Here is a 21,231-nt window from a genome sequence, read left to right on the forward strand (position 1 = left end):
ATGTGGTGGCAGTGGGCCAGCTCTTCCTGTGCTGTAAACTGTGGTGGCTCCAGCAAAGCCCACGGGGCAGGTCCCCGGGCGATTGCGGTGTCCAGGCTGGCTCTGTGCAGCACCGGCCCCAAAAGGGACCCAGGCTGATCTCCCCTGGGAAACCAGCACAGTTTTTTTGGCCTTGGTGGAGAAACAGGCACTTCACAGCTCATGCCAGCTCCTTCTTTTCCATAGGGAACCTGATTTTCCTAAAAGCGTGTTTTGCTCGGGATTGATTTTCTGTGGCAGGACTGGATGTGACATTTGTGCTGGCGCCCGCATCCCGCTGCGTTCCCAATGGAGGACAAAGGGGCCGGTGACAACCCCCTACGCGCGCCCCACGCCTTCGCCAAGCCAGGGCAGGGTGTGGGGACCAACGGGACAAGCGGCCCACATCCCACCCCGCTGTGATGCACGCTCAGCAGGGAACTCACCAGAGCCAAGTGGTCCTCCGTCTGCCCGCAGGAGAACAGAGAGAAAACCGAGAGGCACCGTTAACTCGACAGCCCCGCCAACCGCCGCGCCGCCATGCTCACCGGCGCTGTGCCCTCACCTACCACAGGGCACGTATGGTGCATATGGGTTAAACTTGTGCCTTATGCAGGGCTTTTGCACTGTGCTTGTTTGCAGGGCACAGAGCTTTGCACCATGATGTTTGCATCCGGCACGGTGCAAACAGGAATCCAAGCCTTCCTCCTCGGGTCTCCCTGCCAGCACGGCCCCAGCCAGCTCCCACGGCTATGGCACGGAATAGGTGCCCGCACTGCATCTGCTCTAGCGCAAAGTCCACCCTGCAACCTGTCTGCTGGCAGGGGATGCGCTCCCACCCCGGTCTCCTCGCAGACCTCTGTCAGGCACTCACCAAATGGTGCATTAGCCCCTTCCCGCTCTGCGAGGTGATCACACGTAAATCTGGCTTGCGGCTGTTGGTGGCGAGCTGCGTGCTGTGGGAGGGCGGTGGCGGGGACTTGGCTGGGATGATCTTGCCCAAGCTGCTGCCGTTGGACACGGGAAGGAGACCTGGAGAGGCTCTGGCACTCACGTAGCCATTTCCTGCAGGAAAACGGGTGACAGGAAGGAAGAAGGTGAATGCACAGCGGTGAATGCACGGCGGTAGTAAACACATGCACGGCAAGCGGTGTCACAGCGGGGCTCCATGGGTGCTCCTCCCCGGGAGAGCAGCATCGCATCCCCCCAGGCTCCCCAAAACCCTTCTGCACACCAGGCACGCTCATCCGCCACCCCTGAGCAGGTACCTGCCCACCTGCTGGCAGCGCGGTGCAGCCCCGAGCAAATCGGGTAGTGCTGGCAGCCGCTCAGATGCCTGCAGCGGGTGCATCCTCCCCACCAAGACCAGGCAAACCTGCCCCAGGCCAGGCAGGGGCAGAGGCAGGGCAGGCAGCGGAGCCTGAGGTCCCAGCACCCAGGGCAGCCCCACAACCTGCAGGAACCCACAATCACTACTGCAATAACAACCAATAAATATTACAGGCCTGATTTGCAGCAAGGCCTCTTTATGCTGCTCTGGCAGGGTACTGGGGCCCTAGCAAGGGGGGCATAATTACTGTTACATTCACTTTTAAGGTCTCTTTATGGTACCGGAGCAGCGAAAAGGGGCTGTGGCAGAGTGAGGACTCAGTTCACTGATCCCACTGCCCCTTTGAAGATCTGAGGTTCCCTCCTCCTCCTCCTCCTGCTGCCCCACTTAAGGATTTTATGTGCAAAGAGGGGGGGGAAAAAGAAGAAAGGAAAGGAAGAAAAAAATTTAAAAAGGAAAAGATTTGATGAACATCAGGAAAGGAATAAATTGGATCAGATTACTGTTCTGATGAGGGTGGGTTTTTTTTTTTTATGAATAGGCCCCAAAGATAGAAAGGCGTTTAGCAATCACCAGGATTCAGCCCTCATATTCATTGCACGTTAGACCGGGAAAAATAGGTCGCTGATTGCATTATTAATCACATCTACCATTGCGCTACATCTGCATTTCAGCAGGCGGCTGGTGGCAGTGACGCTGCAGCCGTGGCGCGTGCTCATCAGGGGCCGAGCACCAGCCGCTGCCTCTCCCAGAGCTGTCCCGGGGCCGGACACATCGGTGATGGGGTAAACCAGGTCATGGGGGATGGCCACGCACCCCGGGAGCCACAGGTCTGATCCCACCGATGCCGCCGGGGATGAGAGATCCTGCCCCACCAGCTGCCTGGGAGCTGCCCATCAGGGATGCGCGGGCTGCTGCAGACTGGCAGCCCTGTACTGCAAATCCTGTATCCACGTCCCTGCCCCAGGGAGGGGACAGGCTTTCCTGTTGCCAGCGAGGCGTCCTCCCAGTCCCGAATCGCCATGAGCAGCCACGCATAAGGCATGCACCTGGTGCCATCAGGTCCCGGGTACCTCCACGCACTGTGAACTACATGCATTTCACCTGCAAGGTGCATAAAATTCCCTGAGCTACCTTTGCTACCTGCAGTGTCAGTGGCCGTGCAAAAACCAACGGAAGCAAGGCCAAAAGAAATGTTAAACCCCTGGACGTTCTCCTTCCCGAGGTGGCACCAACGTGGATGCACAGGCGGCTCTTGTGGCAACTGCCACTTTGAGGTATGCCACATTATCGTGCGCGTTAGTTGAGGTGTGGATCGGGGTGGCCTCAGCACTGGCGGGGACCAGGTTTGGGTCCCAGCACTGCCACTCACCCCCAAAGGGGCTTCCCTGGCAGGGGACCTTGGGTGCTGCCATCGGAGGAGACCCTCCCAGCCTGGATCCAGCCACTCCCATGAGCTGGAGAGAGAAGGGCTGCACTCCCTCTAGGGTTTCTGGATAACCCTGACCCCAAAAAAGGGGTTCAAAAGCAGAGGACTCCGGGCTGCCTTTGCACCCCCTGGTGTAAATTTGAGCCTGGCAGCAAAGCCAGGGCTAGCCAGGGCAGAGCATCCCCCCCACAACAGGGCAGGCAGGGTGGGCAAGGCGCTTCCCACCCCAGAAGCACCGAGGACGGTGCACGCCATGGCGTGCAGGCAGGACACGGGGATGCAGCCCGCATTGCTGCAGGATCCGGCCAGAAGCACCCGGCGGCTGATGACTCAGAGGCAGCAGGTGATTGCTCGGTGCTGCAGAGACTGCAAGGGAGGAGGAGGAGGAGGAGGAGGAGGAGGAGGAGGAGGAGGAGGAAGAGATGTCCCAGGTACCCAAAAACCGCAAGCACAGTGCCAGAGCCACAGCCATGCTCCCCTCCCACAGCCGGCATGGGGAGCCCCAGGGACGGTGGGGGTCCAGGGCTGGCCATGGCCGGGCTGCCCCTGCTCCTCGCACCCGTTTCCTGGAGCGGCGGCAGGAACGCAGGGAATGCTCCGGTGACGTCAATGCTGACATTCACGGGCCCTGCCAAGCTCCGAGCCGCCACGGCTGCTCCCAACAGCTGACGTGGGGGCGGTCTCGGGGGGGGGTGCGGGAAGGGGCCGCAAAGGTGGCTGGGGGCCATGGCACAACGGCCCCTTCCCCTCTGCCTTCGAAGCAGCAGCAAAGCTCCGCGTCGGGTGCTGCAAAGGCCCCGGCGAGATGCCAGCCCCACGAGCTGCCCTGGCAGGGTTTGCTCTGGAGGTGCAGCCAGGGAGAAATTCCCCCGGCGCTGGCATGGCTGCTGCCCGGCACAGGGAAAACTGTTATTCCCTGGAGCGGACGCGGCGCGGGGGGACAGGGACGGGGTGAGCCGCGGTGCTGCAGAACCGCGTCTGGACCAGCCCTGTCCATGCAATCGGTGGAACCCACGTTCCAATTTGGTCTTAATTGGGGCCACGCTGAATTTCACACTCCTCCTCTGTGCTGTCGGCTGGAGCCCCACCGCAAAAAAGCCTCCGAGGGGGTGACAAGCCAGGCTCCTGGTGCAAGGCTGCCTTCCTCGCTCCGCCTCACCCGGGGATGGACGGCATCCACCCTGCTAAGCCCTGGACCGCAGCCCACCCTGCCCCAGCCCGCAGCAGCGGTGCCGGTAGCGGCAGCTGCTTCCCAGCAGGACCCAGGGGCTGTCATTGGCTTTTGGGTTGTACCTACGCAAGCGCCAGCTCCAAAGACCTCACCCTGCAGACAGCGGAGGCAAACCATGGGGAAGGAGGTATTATTAGCGCATTTTATAGCTGGGGAAGCTAAGCCACAAGGTCTGAGCCTTGTTAGCACTGAGGCTCTCGCAGTGGAAAGGGACCTTAATGAGCTTTTTCCCTTGCAGTAAAGTTCCTTTATAGCCCCCAAGCACACAGGAGTTGACTCACCTGAGGTCAGGGGAGGAACTGGTTGCAGTGGGGAGCTAAACCCAGAGCTGCCCAAATCACAGTCCTCAGTGGATATCATCTCAATCAGCCCCTTGGTTTGCAGCTCTCCCAAAGACCCAGGGGAGATGCTGGCCCCCAGGACGCACCACCCCGCCCCCCGCCTTGGTTTCTGGGGTCTCCATTGAAACCAGCAGCCCCCAGCAAAGGTGCTGGCATGGAGCTCCTCATGCCAAACAACAGCAAAGTCTTCCCTAGGGCTTCTCCATCAACCCATGGCAGTGAATGGCAAAGCAAAATCCTACGTTACGTGAGGGTAAACCAAGGCAAGGAGGGGCTAACAGAGCCAAGGGCACAGGTCCCAACGCCCACACCACTTGCCGAAAGGCGACAGCTCCTTACTTACCCACGGGGCTCGGGCAGGCTCCGTTCGTGTTGTTCAGATCTCCCCCAAGCATCGCCCCTGCAAAGCAATTGGAAACACGGGGTCACCGTCTGCTTGGAAACAGGGTGAGCATCCCTCCTTTTTTTGGGGGGGGAGCACAAGGGAGGAAGGCAGAGGAAAATGAGCGGTGTTGCCTTCCCAGGGAGAAAGTCCTGGGCAAAATGAGCAGCATTCCTGGTGATCAGGTTGGGAAACATTATCCAGGCAGATCCGTTTCCTTTGGGAAGGAGCCAGGCGGCACAGGAGCCCGCTCCAAAGGAGGTGGCTTGGAAAACACTGAGGCTATTTTATTCCAAGCCTCGCTTTGGGGGACACGGGGCCGGTGCTGCGGGGGAAGAGAGCCCCAGCAGCAAGAATTGAAACACTATCTCCCCTGTAATGTTCACACCGAATGGAAACCATCCCTGCGTGCTGCCAGGACGCTGCTACAATTCGGCCTCCCACGGTCCCAACGCCTGGAAAGCACTGCCGCTCCCCGCCGTGCCGGGAAAAACCATACCAGAGGCCTTTTTATTCCCAATAAACTGAATGTTTTGCCTCGCCTGCAAGAAGATTTTATTTTTTCTGCCTTGTTATTGAGTTATTTCTGAAAGCCACCTATTCACAGTCTAGGGCTGCCTGGCCACACCACGGGCGGTGATTTCGGCCAACAGCCGGCACGGAGGCTCCGGAGCTGCAACCGCAGTCATCCCGGAGCCCTGAGCAGGGGAACGAGGAGCCTCCGATCCCAAACCCCACCTCTAACCACTGCCCAACCCTTCTGACCCCAGATGGGGAAACCTGAGACAGAAAAACCTTTTTTCCAGCCCCTGGGTCTCAGGTCTGGGCTTGCAGCGAGCCCCTGAAAGCAGGAGGAGTGCTGGAGGGCTGAGCTGCTGCCGTGCAGGGAAGCACGTTTGCTCCCCATGTGGGAGCATGACCAGGGATGGTGGTGGTCCCAAAAATATTTTACGGCTTGAAAAAGGGCAAGGTGACCCCCAAAACATGGCAGCCGCGGCACCGTAGCATCCTCCCTTCAAGAGATGGGGATGCAAAGCCAGACGTCCCCATGCCTCTGATGTCCTGGAGGAGGGACTCCATCAGAATTTGGGGGTTGTGCCCTACTGCGGGACTCCACTTGCACCCCAGATTCCAGCATCATGCTGCCAAAGTGTGCTCACCCCCTCAGGCGAGTGATGCCGACCTCACTCCCAGCCCCATAAACCCCTTCGGCCACCCTTCTCCCACGCCGTCCCTGAGCAGACGGCATTGGCTGGCGCCGAGATCCCAACCCAGCGCTCTGCTGCGCATTTGCTTTGGAAACAACACCACAGCGCTCTGCTCTCAGCTCAAGTGCATTGCTAAAAAAAAGATTTAAGGAAAAAAACCCCCCTCTTCTAACATGCAAGGGCCTGGCTCCTATAAACAGGATTTCTTCCGTGTCCCAGGCAGCGAGTGAATGAGACGCAGATGGCCGGACTTGGAACACCTCTGCGCTCGCAACCGCGAAATTATCCCCCTTCAAACGAACAGCAAGCGAGCAAGATGGAAACGGCGAGCCTCCAGCAGATTCTGCATTACAACAAAGCCTCTTTTTTTTTTCGGCAGAGGGGCCTGTGAGAGGGCAAGGGAGATCCCTGCAGCCGACGCTCCGGCTGTCTGTGCCCGAGGAGGGCTCTGCCACCCAGCCTGGAGTTAGATGTTGCTCTTTGGGACCAGTCCTAGAGAAGAAAGACCCCTCTTCCTTGGATCTGGGGGCCTCATCCTGGTATCTGAGCACTTCAAGCCACCCCTGAGACTGCGCGGAGAGAGCAGTAAGCAAACAAGCCAGCTTTGAACCACGGTTCCTATTGCATCCCAACCCAGGCACCTCTTTCTGCTCGCTTTGACCAAGCCACCCAATCTGCTTGTGGAGGCACCTCCCAGCCGTTCTTCTACCCCTCCAGCCCCTTTGTAAAGCCCTCCCTGAGCTCTCACAGCCCCGGGGGCCGCAGCCGAGTGCCCACCGCCCAGATGTCCGGATGGTCACAGTCACCGGCTCTGCCATTTGCAGCCCGTGCGACTTTTACAGACCATCTGCGACAACCAAAATAGCAGGCAGGGGCTTTCTGCACGCTATTATTATTTATGATCGCACTGCGGGAGAGCCGGGCTGTGGTCACACGTCGTCGTCGTCGTCCCCCCACCACTGCAGGGGACACGGGTGTCGAGCAGCTTTCCCCCAACCTGCCCTCCACCACCCACCACTGGTCCCTGCTGGAAACGACTGCTCCCTCCAATCTGTCAGCAGATTCACATGAGTAATCGCTCAGCGACCAACTGCAACCAGCACAGCCCGACTCAGAAAAGCCCTTTTTAGGCAGCAGTCCCATGTCACCGGAGTGCCACCGGTGAGCGGGATGCCGGCAGCCACCCCCAAGCCTGGGAACGGCGCCGGGTGACTCATCTCCTTGCGCTGCCCAACCTCGAAACAGATCCCTGCAGGGATCCAGCTCTCAAAAAGACCTTGGTAAGGCGGGGCGGGGGGGTCACCCCCAGTGGGGGGCCAAGGCACGAACTGGGGGCATCAACCTCTGGCAGGAGGGCAGGAGCAAGCATCCATGGGCAACAACTGTTCCAGGCTGCTCCTGCCACCCACGGATGCAGGGACACGACCTGCCCCCAGGCAGGGGAGGGGGGCAGCGGGGGTGTCCCCTGCTTCCTGGGATGTCCCGTGCTCGGTGCTGCATGCCCAGCGAGCCTCTTGCAGGGACAATGAGGAGGTGGGGATGCGAAGGGACATGGCATCGCTCACCTGCGCTGGCTGGCCTCTGTGGCAGCCCCGGGGACACGGTGTTTCTCTGCAGCGCCGGTTGCTGCGGCGAGAGGAGCCGGGGGTCCGTCAGCGAGGAGGTCACCAGGGACTGGGTCACTAGCGAACTGCCCGGGTTGCTGAACTGCAGCGTGTTTTGGTTGGTCACCGGCACCGTCACGGGCATGGCGAAGTTCGGAGCGGGCACTGTGGACTGAACAGAGAGCAGGGGGTAAAGGGGAGCAGGCACTGCCGGGTGAGGAGCAGGGGTGAAGTTCCTCGCTTTGTAGGCTCTGAGCAAGAATGGGCCTCATCCTGCATCACAGCAGCAGCAACACCCCACTGCTGAAAAAGGGGGGACAGTCCAGGTCCCCCCAAGCCCCCATTTCACTGCTGACCTGTACTGCTGCGCTTGCACCCTGCCCACGCCGGCATCTCGGAGGGATGCACCAGAGCCCAGACCCCCCCAGTGAATACCGGCAAGAGCCATCGGCTGTCCACTCGCACACATCAAAGCTTTGCAACCAGTTGCTTTGGTCTCATTTTCAGGCTGTATTTCTTTACCCCCAGTGCTTTCATGGCAGCCTGCAGAGAGGTGGCTGGAAACACCCCAAAGCGTGAAGGCAGGCAGCAGCATGGTGGTCCACCCCCGCCAGCAGCGAGAGCGGCTGAGCTCAGCACTGCCCTTCATCCTGCTGCAGAGGCCAAGCAGCCCGCAGAGGTTTTACGAGGCTGTTCCTCATCCAGCGGGATGGGAAGAGCCCTCCCAAAGAGCCAGCAGCGGATCACAGGTTTGGGCTGACACTGCTGCCGGCAGCCGAGCATCTGGGAAAGGTTCGTTTTGGTCCACACAGTCCCCAGGTGACACTGGGATCCATCCTGGTAACTCCGGGAGCTGCTGGGAAGGAGGAGGAGCTGACCCCAGGGAAGCAGGAGCATCGCTAAAGCCCTATCCTTGGCCCCAGGTCGAGGACCAGCTTCACCTACCAGCGTCCCTGCTGGAGCCAGACTCGCCGCGATTATCCTAGCCGTCTGTCTTATGTCACTGATTTGCTCTTCTTTAACAGGAGCAGGCACCTGCTTAGAGGCTTTAGCAGGGGCTTTGCTAAAGTCCCACTTTAATTTGTTCAGGGCTGGAGAGGCAGAGCAGCCCAGTGCTGGATGAGACCGTGGCAGGGCCGGAGCTGGGACCCCACAGGCTGCACCGGCGAGGGCAAGGGGAGCCGAGCGATCCCCCCCATTGCAGCTGGGTGGGGGCTGCTGCCCTGTGGCCCCCTCCCCTCCAGAAATCTGCTCCTAGATGGGTGATTTTGTTTCAGGGTAGAGGGGAGGACGGGAGGAGGGAGTGGTGCTCACCCACGCCTCACTGCTGGAAACCCTCCCCACCAGCCTCTCAAGGGCATCCCGTCCTTCAGAGATCCCGCGGCTGCAGCCAAGCTCAGAGGATGGCAGCTCTGAGCCTGCGCTGTGGCATTGCTCTGAGGGCTGCCAGCCCGCCGTTCAAAGGGACTGGGCTCGGCGTTTCCCAGACCTTTACAGACTGCCGGGGAGAGCTGTAACGCAGAGCCCTCCCTCTGCTCGGCCCCAGGAGCTTATTCTGCATGGCTGCAAAATGAGGAGGAGGAAGGTTTCTTGGGCGCTGCATGAACACCAAAGCAGCATCGTGTAATAAATCACTGCAAACACATCTGCGCGCGCGCGTGTTCCCGGGAAGGGAAAGGAAAAGCTGACCCCTGTGCATTGCGTCTTAAGCAACGCCATGATAAAGCCGGGTGGTTGATACACCAACTGGAGAGCAGAGTTTTGCTTTTAAGCCGTTATCTATCCCATTGCACCTTCAAACAAGCATCAGGCTGACGCTGCCCCAGCATGCAGCGAGATGCACACCCAGGCCACCAGTTAAGTGGTCCCAGGTCCCCCCACCCCAGGGAGGACACAACTAAAAAAGGCAGCTTGCACATCAGTCCAAAATCTGAGGGAGAAGATGCACACATCAGCCAAACCTCAACGATTTCTGTTTTCATTAAAAGCGATTACAAACATCAAATGCAGAAGCCACGCCAAGGCCTCTCTTTAGCGAACAAGGCTTTTGTTAAGCTTCCCCGGCCACCGAGTCTGGTTAGTTCTTGTCACACGCAAAACCAACCCAGCTGGTTAAAAAGGAAAAGCATCTTCTTCAACTGCACACGCTCCACCTGCATCACTCAGTCCCTTGCTGCAGAGGGAGGTTTAGTGGGGGAGCCAGATGCTACGCCCTGACTATGAAGCGCCCAGCACCTGAATGCCACCAGCCAAAATGATTTCAGGGCACAGACTGCTCCTTTATGGCATGTCTGGATGCTGCCTCCGGCGATGGGAGCCTGCTTGGAGCCCTCCCTTTGCAGCAGAAAAATACAGATACTAAGCAGTCCCTGCTTTCCGAGGTTGTTCTGCACCAAGGAGCAAGCTCTGCTGGCTTTTTGACCTATTTTGCACCAGTGGCAGGACTTGTGTGAGGTACTGGGACAGGGGGGTGTATACACCCAGCCAGGGCTGTACCCCCACCCCACACAAGCCCTGAGGGGGTGGAAACCTGTCCCCTGTTAGTGAAACCAGGGAGAAACCTCTGGGAGGATGAGGCAGGGCCAAGTTTTGCAGGAACTAATCCTGCACTAAACCCACTCCGGAGGGCTGGGCTTGCTGTCACAGCGGAGCTGCGAGCAACCATCACTGCCTGCACCCCGTTTTGCTTCACCTCCTCAGATCTCCCAGAGCTCGGGGCAGCCACCCCCCGCTGAGATGCAGGGGATGGAGATGCAGATTTTGGGGTCTTTGGGAGGTTCCTGGAGCAATGTAGCGCTCACCTGCTGAGTCAGCAAAATAAAGAGCCGTGGATTTCACAAGACCTAATTCTCAAGAAAAGCCAGAATTTTAACTTGTGGGGGCTTGCCAAGCACAGAAGGGCAGATTATTTTTTGTGGGGTGGGGGGGTGGTATAATTTTTGCAGTGTTGCATCCAGCCCTTGAAAATGAGCCTCCTTTCTGCTCCTGGCAGCATTAATTATGGCTGCAGCGACTTGGGGCTAATCCCTCTGAAGAAGCCTTTGCCTGCATCAATAGTCTCTGCTCCCTTGAACTAACGACTAATTTGAAACGTGTTCCCCTCCTCCTCCCATCTCCTGACACAAATCCCTTTCAGCACTGTCCTGATGCCACCCCGGTGACGGCTCCAGGATCACAGGCTAAAACCTCCCTGGATTTCTGCCACGGCCACCAGATGCCCCGAGGGCTCGGTGGATTTGAGGGGAATTAATGCCAAATAGCCCAAACCGAACTGTGTCTTGCAGGGATGTGAGGGGCGCAGCACCCGTCGCCAGCTCGCATGAACGCTGGGGTCTTAACCCAGGCAAAAATCCTTTTTTGGGGAAAAAAAAGGTGAAAAAGGAGGCCCTCATCCAGTATTTGCAGCAAAGGAGGGGAGAACAGCAATATTCTCCTGCACTGCCCCGACAGAGCCAAGGAGACTCGGGAATGCCGGAGCTAACGGGAACAGTTTTCCCAAGGGTTGTTCCTGCTTCTCTGGGTGAGAAACAGGAGGGACGCTCAAGGCCCCTCGTGCACCTCACCCATCAGCCCCGGGGTTGCATTCGGGGCTGGGGGGGGCTGCGTGCATCGGCTCCCAAGGCACAGCACGGCTCCAAAGCAAAGCCATGCAAAATCCACACCTCACCCCCGTCACCTGGAGGCATCCGGAGAGGGGGCAAGGGGCGGGCTGCAGACCACCAGCTACTCACTGCGAGCCGGTAACTCTGCATCATTTTATCAAACTCCTCATCAATCTTTTTATATTTCTCTTCCGTCTGTGGGGTCAACGCAAACACTTCATCCCCTTCCGGGCTCTCGCACTCCCTGTGCTTCTTGTTCAGCGCCTGTTACGTTTGGGGGGGGGGGGCGGATGACGGACACGGAGGGGGTGTCGGGGAGGGATCAGGGGACGAGGTTGGAGGGAAATCGAACAGAAGAAAAACAAAACAAAAAAGAACATATAATGAAGGTTTTCCAGCCAAGGGGCAGGTACTTACACCGTATCGCTTGAACAGGATATCCAGATCCTCGCTGCCTTTACGGTATTTATCCTCCATCAAGGGGCTCTGGTCTATCGAGTCATCGCCGTCGGGCTCCGGGCTGTCACAGCCGTTAAAACCTTTCTTTCTTAATGTCTGAAAACACAACCGGGACAGTTTGAGATCTGGGAGTGGGGATGGGCAACATGGGCAGCTGCCTGAGACGGGCAGGTCCCCCCCAGAACATCCCCCGGACCATAAAGATGAGGACTTGCCCTTGCACAAATTAACACCTTCATTGACCTCGATGGCATTAAAGAGTCAGGATCCAGCCTTGAGGTTTTGATGCCGGGGTGTCTCTAATTTAGGAATTACAACGTGGGGATGGATGGAGAGAAACTTCTTTGATTTCAAAGGATCTGTTTACGCCGGAGCTGAATTTGGCCCCGTATCAGCTCAGACACATTTGTCACCTACAATTACTACAACAAGGAGGGGAAATAAACCTTAATGATATCTGCTCTCCTGCTAAAAATAGGGAAAACCTTCTTACAAATAGGAAAATAAGAAACCAAAATAATAAGCAAAAGGCGGCTTTTGCCCCTGGCAAAACCAGGTGGGTGGCATTTACCAAATGCAAAGGTACCCCAGCAAAAGCATCACCTGAGAGGGTGCGTGGCATGGCGACAGCCCGCAGGTGCCAGAGATGGCAAGCCCTGTTGGGGGGTGACACAGGGGGGTGACGGTGACAACACCAGGGCAGCAAACCCCACACCAAGACCAGCAGCAAAGTTCCCGGACGCTGCTGCAGAGAGTTAACGATGCGACATCTCCGCCTTCGTTAACAGGAGCCCAGTAATCACACGGTCAGGCTATGCGCAGGGTGTAGTGAAAACCCCAAAAGTTCCTCTTTCGTGCTTGGTAGCCAATTTGCAGATTGCGTTACACATGCACATTTAATCATTCTATTTTCAAAATACCAAAAGCAATTAGGCGTTATTATGGAACCATCACTTGCCAATTTATTTTTTTTAGAAGTCAAAGCTACAGAATTTCCTGGAAGTCTTGATCTCTTTTCGTGCCAAATTCAGCGGCGGGGGGGGGGGGGGGGAGCCTTGACAATTCTCCTCTGTCTTCCTAAACAGTAATAAACATCTCTATTTTGAGGCCAAAACGTATCCTGGAGTGGCGCTTCATCTACCTGCAAGCTCTGGGAAACACGGAGCTTGTAGGGGAATTTTTGCTGGAGCAGATAAAAACCATCGGTGTCTCCAGAACGGGTGGAAATGCCGCACGCAGGTTCTGCTCGGCATCGGTACAGCACTCCACGCCACACAGCTCTGCCTCTTCCCGATGGTCTTGCTTGGTGGATGCTTACGCCGGGTGGCAAAGGTCAAGCAACAGGCACCAAACCCATCTCCCAGCCTGTTTTCCATCCAGCTTAAGTTTTTCACACTATTGTCAATTAAAATCACTCCTTTGCGGTCGTAATTTTAACACTCGTTACTTAGATTTAATGTGCAGAAGGGAAACATCCTCATCCACATCCAGCTCCACCAGCGGAGGGTCTGGCTCACTCTTGATCATGGCAGCATTGGTGTTACCAATAATTCCTGTTACCTAATAATTAATACCTAATTACCTAACAATAATTCCTGGTACCTCTAATTTGTGTTATTTATTGTCTCTTTATGGAGAAGGGTAGTGGGAATCCCAGTCATTGGCACAAATGGGAGGTTCCCAGGGCTTTTTGTGCAGGTTCCTGAGGATTTTTCCCTATTATTTTTCTATTTTTGTACATGTCCTTGGTTTTTTTTTAGAATGGGCCAAAACGGGTGCTGCTGGTGGGGAAGGAACGGCTTTGCCTTTTTTTGGGAGGGGGACAGACGGATGGACTGCTTTTTGCGGATTTTTTTCCCAAACCCTTTTGTTTCACCGATGCAGCCAAAAAGACAGAAAGTTGAGCCCTTCCTTAAAAAAAACCCGAGTTTTTTCCTCCTTCTCTTTCTCTTTCAGAGGCAAAATGGAAAAAGTTGTTCCATGAGCAGTGGAAGGGATGAAGCCGGGTTTCCTTCAGGCATGTGCGAAGGGTGCTGGCTGGGGAGACTCTCCGGTGTCTAATAGGGGGCTGTGCCCACCTCGCAGCAGTTCTCTTTGCAGGGATAGTAACTGGATCTCTCACCTCTGCCCTGGTCGGGAAATGTGAAGGTAATCTCTTGCATCCCTGGAAGCAATTCTCCTCTGCCAAAGGCTGCCGGTGGGTTCAGGAGTTGGGGGGTCAGATGAGCAATCTCCGTCCCTTGGGAGCCTCGAAGAAGGGAACCTCACAACTGAATTTTCAAGAGGTTTCAGCTGAGCAACAACATCCTTCTCCTTTCTAAAATCTGCAGCAATGAAGTGGCCCAGGAGGTTTTAAGCAGCTTCCAGTTCCCCCGGCTCTGCCTCATATTTACCACCCAAAGAAAGCGCAGGGAAGAGCAATGGGCAGATGCCACCGGCCATGGCATTTTGCCATTTCTAAGCCCGCGTGAAATTGTCCCGGGGGTTGTTCCCTCAACCAACTCTGTGGAGGAAAGCGGAGCAACGGAGGGAACGCAGCCCTGTTCATGCAGACCCAGCAAACCTCCTCCAAGCAGCTCACAGCATCGCCCCTCTCTGCATTTCCCAAGGTCCTTCTCCTCTGTAGGTCTAATATATTTGGTGTCGAATATTGCTTCAACTTAAGACAGCGGCTGTTGCCTTAGTCTCTTCCCTCTCCCCGGCCACTAACTTCACAAAATTAGTTGTAACTTAATTGGCTTTGAGACTCACACCTCCCTGCTGAGTTCGGTTCGCAGCATCCCAAGCTGTGAGGGGCAGCCAAGGTGCCACTGCAGAAAACCCACCAGCAGCCCCAGGAAGCATCAAGCCGATTGTGCAGGAGGAGGAAAGCCCTTCCCGGGCGTTGCAGGCAGCTGCTTGCAGTGTGAGATTGGATTATAACCCTCACTGCAGCGCGGGGCTGCTGGAGCTGCAGGCAGGGAGGGGAAGAAGGGGACAGGGATGGGCTCCAGAGCTGGCACAGCAGAGGATGGTGATGATCTGGAGCGCGGTGGGATGGGAAGCACTGGCAGCGGTGGGTGAGCAGGCCCCGAGTCGCAGTGGGACATGAGCCAAAGCAGTGCAGCTCGCAGCAATCTGCTGCTCAGAAAGAGGTTTGGGACAACAAAATGCCATTTCCAGCCATACGAGTGTCGGCTGGTGTTTTTTTCATTTTTTTGACCAAAAAAAAAGTCTGTCCTGCATTTTCTGCTTTTTGGCAAGATGATGTAAAAGGAAAACAATCCTGCTGGCTGGAGCAAGAATCAAACCCAAAGATTTCTGTTTTCAGGAACTCTGCAAGGTCTTTTAGAAAAGAGCTTTCCTTCTCCTTCCTCCTCATTCCCTTTTCCAGGAGGAAAACAGAAGACACAAAGAGGTGTGAAACCGTTTTGTCACTGGGTTGCATCCAGTGGCACACGACTATTTTTCATATAAAATAGACTTATAATCAATTCCTTCACAGCAGAAAACTTTCAAAGGAGAAAACCAGGGTGAGAATTTCACATAGCAAAAAAACCCCCACCACTCCCCACTTATCATCAGCCCATCTCCCTGCTGCTCCCACTCTATCGGGAGTCCCCCCATGGCAGGACCCGCTGCAGGTCCTGCTCTTCCAGGCAATATTCCCATTCCTATGATCCTAGCTCATACGGGACCAGATTTCCAACCCAAAGAGGGTGAGAGAGCAGCAGGAAACGCAGAACATGTGAGAGGAAATGATGCTCAACCAGGATGTGATCAACTTCCCTTAGAGGAGGGAGACAAAACCACCCCAGGCTTTGGGGAAGTCGGGATAAGGGTAAGGACAAGGATGAGGGTGAGGATGAAGATGAAGATGTGGCACCAGCAGCTGCCTGTGCACTTCGCCACCTCCCCAGCATCCTGCAAAACGCCTGATTTTATGCACCCCGGGGAACAAGAACCCCAGGAAGAATTAGGGAAAAAAATCAGCCCACCCCCCCCTCCGCAGGACATTCAGCCAAAGAAAGGAAAGAAATTGCTGTGTGACTTTAACTGGCTCTGGAGCATCCCCGTGCCTGGCTAGCTCTGCTCTCATCCAAGTCCCTTATCAGAAACTGGCACGTCAGCTGGGCTGCGAGGAAACGAGAAGCGACAGCGAGGAGCAAAGCCAGCGTGATCCCAGGCCGGGTGCGCACGTGGCACCCAGCGTGCCTGTCTGGGGGCCTCAGCTGTCCCCCGCCTGATCAAGGAAACCCCCCTCTCTGCATTAAGAGAGATTTTCTCAGACTTAAAAGCTTGCAATGACCAGGACTTTGCCGGGCATGGAGAGAGCCGCAGGGGTTGCGTGGTTGAATCCCACTCCCCAACGGCTGCTGCCGGTCCCCGGCACGGCTGAAACACAGAGGTGGCCCCACAGGGGATGGTCCCCAAAAAGGCAGCCAGGGTGTTGAAACCGTCTCACACTGGGGCCGGGTACACTCATCGTAGAGCAGCTCTGCCTCTCGCTAAATATCCTGGGGGGATAAATCCCTCAAGGGCATCCCCGTGCAGCATGTGATGGGGTATGCCCCACAGACTGCACCTCCCCAGGACCTAAAAAAAAAAGGGGGGGATCTCATGTTTACTGCTGTTTTAAAACATAATTTGAACAGACCAACTTGTACCGCCCGGAGTTGGTGGTACCAGTGGCCTTTGGCCCCAGGAGCCCCCCACCCTGGCCAGCAGAGGAGACCCTGGCTCGGCCAAGCCACCGCTCACTGCCTCTCCACCAGGAAAATGAAATCAAGAGGCTTCTGCCTCGATTCACCCAGGTCCTGGTTGCTCCTCATCCTTTCTGAGATGCTGCCAGAGCCATTCACGGTTGCATCCCTCTGGTAGAAAGGGGCGACAGGCATTACAGGGAAGGCAGATGCATGCGGCAGCCCCTTAAAATCCACTTAAAATCATATTTGGTGACAAATGCACAGCCTGTGCCTTCACGGCTTTATAAATGCTTGATGCTGGGGAAGTTTTGAGGATGCAAAGGTACTCTTGGAGCAGTCAAGTTCAACTGGGAGCCACCAAGAAACATGAGGTAAATTGGGTCTGTGCATGGTGGGGAGAAAGCCAGGCCGGTGGGACCTGACCTGGGAGAGGGGAGATGGCTAGGGGGGAGAGAAATCAGCACCAGGAGCAGGAATGGTCTCCTGGGGCGAGGGTAATTTAGGAAAGAAAACAGTAAAAATCTTAGAGCAGCCCTAACTCTGCTCCAAGACGAGACGAGGATGGGGAGGGATGCTCAACCAGCCTCAAAACCTGCCTGCGCCCCAGTGGGTTTCACTCCGAGGCAGCTCTGCCGGCAAGACATGCCGAGCCCGGCATGTCTGGGCTCTTTTTCTTGCCATCCACCAATATCCTTCCACTCCCGATGTTCCTCTCTTTGGCTTTGGATGCAGATCCAGCTTTTCATGTGGTGCAAACACAGTATTTCTTTGGGTGCCAAGGACTGCGTGTAACTTGTCGGCTTGGGAGTGTTTGCATCTTGGACCATAAGGGAACAGAGAACGCTGCCCAAAATGTTTACGGTATTTTTAGGCCAAGACAAATCTGTTCGACGGTACAAGCGCCACAGTCTGAGCATCCCAGAGAGGCTGGGAGAGGCTGTGCTGACTAGCTTGGTGGGGAACCATGCCTGCAAACCCCAGCATTTTCACGGTGGACGGTCACTACCTGGCTCAAAGGGGCCAAAAAGTACATTTTTGAACCATTTCTAAGGCCTGTACACAACCGTGCGCTGGCAGAACAGTCTCCAAACCCCAGCGAGAGCAGGCAGGTGCTGCCAGATGCTTGGCCATGGCTCAATCCACTTCTGCTGCAGCAGCACATCGGTGGGAACCGGGTGGACAGAGAGGTGAAAACCTCAAGTCCAAACCTCTCAAAAAGACACATTTCACAGAAAGGGGCGGGGAGGGAAAGCAGGACGATTTAGGACGTAGGTTGGGTTTTTTTCCTTCTCCATGAAATCAAAGCCCGAGCGCACCGCCCAAGATGCACCAAAGGGATTCAAAGGCAGAAGCGGCACAGCCCGAGTGGCAGGAGAAGCCAATTCCTCCAGCAGCGCTTTGAAGTGGCAAAGCCTCGTGCTGTGTGAGGTCCAAGCCAAGCGGCTGCCTCCGATCCGCCCAGGGCCCTCCACGGGGCCATGCCACTCCACGGGCGTTAATTTATGCCCGCCTGTAATGTCAATAATTACCTAGCCAAGCCTTTCATTTGCCTGCCTTTGCCCGGGCATAAAGGCAGCTGCCCACACGCTGAAAAGCAACAGCTAAGCAGCTCCCATCTTCGTGGGTGCTGCCGAGGAAGAGGATCCGACTGATGGCCAAGATGCCATTGGCACCCTCCTGCAAGCCAAACACCCTGTGCTCAAGCCTGCCGATGCTCTGACAGCACCAGGAATGAGGAAAAAGCCGTTGGGGAGGGCCAGCACGGGGTCACCAACAGCAAATGGTGGCCGAGCATCTCCTGCAATGCTGGCAGGCTGGAGGAGGAGCACAGCCTTGGCATCAGCGAGCTTTGGACATGGTGCCCTTGGAAGTGCTGGGGTTGGTCAGACTGGGCTCACCACCCTTGGAGAGCCAAAAATGTCGGACAAGCCTTAAGCAACCCCACCTACCCATGAGACTGGCCGTGCATTGAGCAGGGGTTGGACCAGAGGCACCCAAAGGTTCCTCCCAACCTGAATTACTCTGTGATTCAGCCGCTGGTGCCCTCCTACAACCCCACCATGCATGTCTGAAACAATGGACGGGGCAATGCCACCAAGCTGCACCGAGGCACCCCAGTAGAGCAGCCACAGGAGATGCCTCCAAAACATCCCATGGTTTGGCTGGACCACGGGAAAGTCCCAAGAAGCAAACCTGCACCTCCATTTTACGGCAGTAGATCAACACATAACTCAAGACAGCTTCAAACTCTACCACCCAGAACTGAGTATCTTTGTAGGCTGGACCAAAAAGATGCAAAATCAGGCCAGCACCGAGTGTTGGAGATCTGCTCGCCCCCATCCCCACCCTGCACCGACCTCCTGCATCCAGCTGCGGTGCCAGACCCGTCCCTGGCTCCACCACACCGGCAAAGCCAGGGAGAGGACGGGCAACCTCACCTCGATGATGTCCGCGTTGGTCCGGCTCTCGTGGGGCTCATTGTACTCGGTGTACTTGAGCAGCACCTTGTCCATGTCGGTGCTGGCATACTGGAACAGCTTGTTTGAGTGGTTGAAGATGATCAGGGCGATCTCGCAGTCACAGAGGACGCTCAGCTCGTAGGCTTTCTTCATCAAGCCAAACTTGCGCTTGGTGAAGGTCACCTAAAAGCAAGGAGAGCCGTGGTCAGAAGCCATGCCCATGGACCTGACACCTCCCAGAGAAAACTGGGACGACCACTGGGAGAAGACCAAAAGGAAGGGGAGGGCAGAGGGAATCTTCTGTCCTCAGTTTCCCCAACTGGACAACCCCCCCATGCTCTCCTCTCTAACCTTCCTCTTCAAACCAGTTCCTATCGCTGCCTATTTTGGGATCCTCCAAAGGCAGACACTTCACAAGCACAAAGATGATTATCAGTGTTGGAAATCACATATTGCCAAATCAAGGGAAAATAAATTTCAGCAAAATCCCCAGCAGAGCTACCATCTGTCCGGGGGCTGTGGGTTGTTGGTTTTTTTTAAAGTTAAATATTCAAGCAGTGGAGATCTCGTCCTCGCTCGCTGCAGTAGCGCTGCGAGCACCCGACCCTGGGAGCCGGGGGGTCTCGGCTGCCCCAAAGCAGGTCGGGGTGCTGCTCCACACCACTCACCCACCCCACCCCATCCCTGACCCACTCTCCTGCTTCCCAGCACCCACTTCTCTTGGGAGGCTGCGCTTCTCCAAAGGCTCCCCGAGCCCCTGGCACGGGGTGCCCCACCAGCTGCTGCCTCCCTCTTGCCGTCCTCATAACCTTGCTGTTGGGGCATTTTTTCGCACCGCCTGCCCATCCAGGGTCACCATGCTGGTGACTGCATCCCCTGTCCTCCAAACCTGCCCTGCCTTGAAATGAGCTGTCATTAGAGCTATCAGCTAACGAGGCATCTTTTGCAGCACTGAACCTTGTGAGCTGGCTGGGGGATGGGGATGGAGCTGGGCGCGGGCTCCAAAACCTGCTCCAGACACCAGGCAGACATTGGGCTGCATTTCCCAGCCCACGCTCAGCTCTCTCCACAACGCTCTTAACAGGACCCAGCTGGTGGGGAGGGAGCTGGTTTGGGGCTCTCCATCCCAGCTGCATTGCTGACAGCCGCTGAAGATCCCTCACCGCCCCCCCCCCGCAACCAACAGCATGCTGCTGGGGAAAGGGACGATGCTTGGCCAATGCCCCCTTAGCAAATAAAAAAAGAAAAGGAAAATAAAAGGCAGAGAAGTCGCTGCTTTGCTTTAAGCATTGCTCTCGGGGGCGAAGCAGCAGCCCGGGGAAGCGCTGGAGATGAGCCGAGATGCCCTTGGGTGCCGAGAGCTGCTCCCTCGCCACGGGAGGGCTCGACCCCACTTAGGGCCTCTGCCACGGCATCGATTTTGCAGCTGAACAGCTTTAGTTTGCAGTGTTGAGGGAGGAGAGTGAATGAGGCGGTTGCCTTTGCTAAACTCAAGTTAGCGGCGTTACAGTCGTGGTCCAAAGAGCTTAACCTGGAGCTTCCCCATCCACACCGGTGGTGACGAGCATTGCCACCGTGATGCCACCAGCAGCACCCAGCAGGTACCCAGCAGGTTCCTGCACCCAGCTCTGAGCACCCCTCGAGATGGAGCCGCATCCCTCCGGGCAGTGGGAGTGCAGAGCAGCCCTGGGCATGCATGGCGTGGGGAGGTGCCCACTCCTCCCCGCCCTCTCCCAGAGATGATTAAGCAGTAACGAGATTCAGCTTTAATCGCCTCATCCCCTGGGAAGCACAGGGCTGGCACCCCGCGCCGCTGCTCCCCACCACGTGCGCCCGCTCACACTGCGGGCAGGCTGGGAGCACCAGCGCTCACATTGCCAGCGTCCGCCCCAGCTCCGGCACACAGTGACGCAAATTGAATTACTTGAGGGCCAGCGCCGGTGTCATTGGCAATTCCCCCTCCCTGGTGGCATTCCCGACTTCTCGGCCACCCAAAATCACTGCTGGTGGGCACCGGCCCTGGTTGCTCCCAGGACTGAGACCGAGGCGGCAGCACCACACCGCAGCTGTTGCTGCACCACATGACTTCAGGTAGGACCCAGCTGCTGTTTTGCTCCTGCAGCCTGCGGCAGGACAGGCACTAAAACCAACCTGGGGCTGTGCCAGCAGCATTTTTGGTCTCACGTTCCCGCTAGAGACTGGCTGCTCTGTCACAGCTCCGGCAGCGGCTGCAGCCCGGCATGGCGTGCCTTGCTGTCCCCCCGCCGAGACGGCCCTGCCGCTCTGACTCACGCTCAAAGCAGCCCAAGGAGCCTTCAAGAGGAAAACACACAGCATCTCCACCAAGACAGAGGGAAAAGCCGAGGCCGGTTGTTTCTGCAGCCACGGGTGCCAGGGACACCTTGCCAAAAACACCTTGCCGGGCGCCACAAGCCCGCTTGGCCACCAAGATCGGAGGCAACGGGATAAGGCCAAGGTGTGCG

General features: G+C 56.7%; 1 protein-coding gene across 23 annotated transcripts in view; it reads right to left on the minus strand.

Moving 5' to 3' along the window:
• MEF2D (myocyte enhancer factor 2D) overlaps positions 1–21,231 on the minus strand; it is a 103,341-nt gene that overhangs the window by 16,144 nt on the left and 65,966 nt on the right. For 19 of the 23 annotated variants that reach the window (XM_069795580.1, XM_069795588.1, XM_069795597.1 and 16 more), the window contains 6 exons: positions 18,728–18,931; positions 11,563–11,700; positions 7,505–7,715; positions 4,693–4,749; positions 893–1,083; positions 465–485 (listed from right to left, as the gene is read on the minus strand). In XM_069795580.1, coding sequence (XP_069651681.1) covers positions 465–485; positions 893–1,083; positions 4,693–4,749; positions 7,505–7,715; positions 11,563–11,700; positions 18,728–18,931 — 822 coding nt within the window. Of the gene's footprint in view, positions 1–464; positions 486–892; positions 1,084–4,692; positions 4,750–7,504; positions 7,716–11,274; positions 11,410–11,562; positions 11,701–18,727; positions 18,932–21,231 lie in introns of all 23 variants that reach the window. The other 4 variants (XM_069795599.1, XM_069795598.1, XM_069795601.1 and 1 more) reach the window with 2 other exon arrangements.

Source organism: Haliaeetus albicilla, chromosome 10 (genome assembly GCF_947461875.1).
Source record: "Haliaeetus albicilla chromosome 10, bHalAlb1.1, whole genome shotgun sequence".
In the NCBI taxonomy this organism is placed as follows: domain Eukaryota; kingdom Metazoa; phylum Chordata; class Aves; order Accipitriformes; family Accipitridae; genus Haliaeetus; species Haliaeetus albicilla.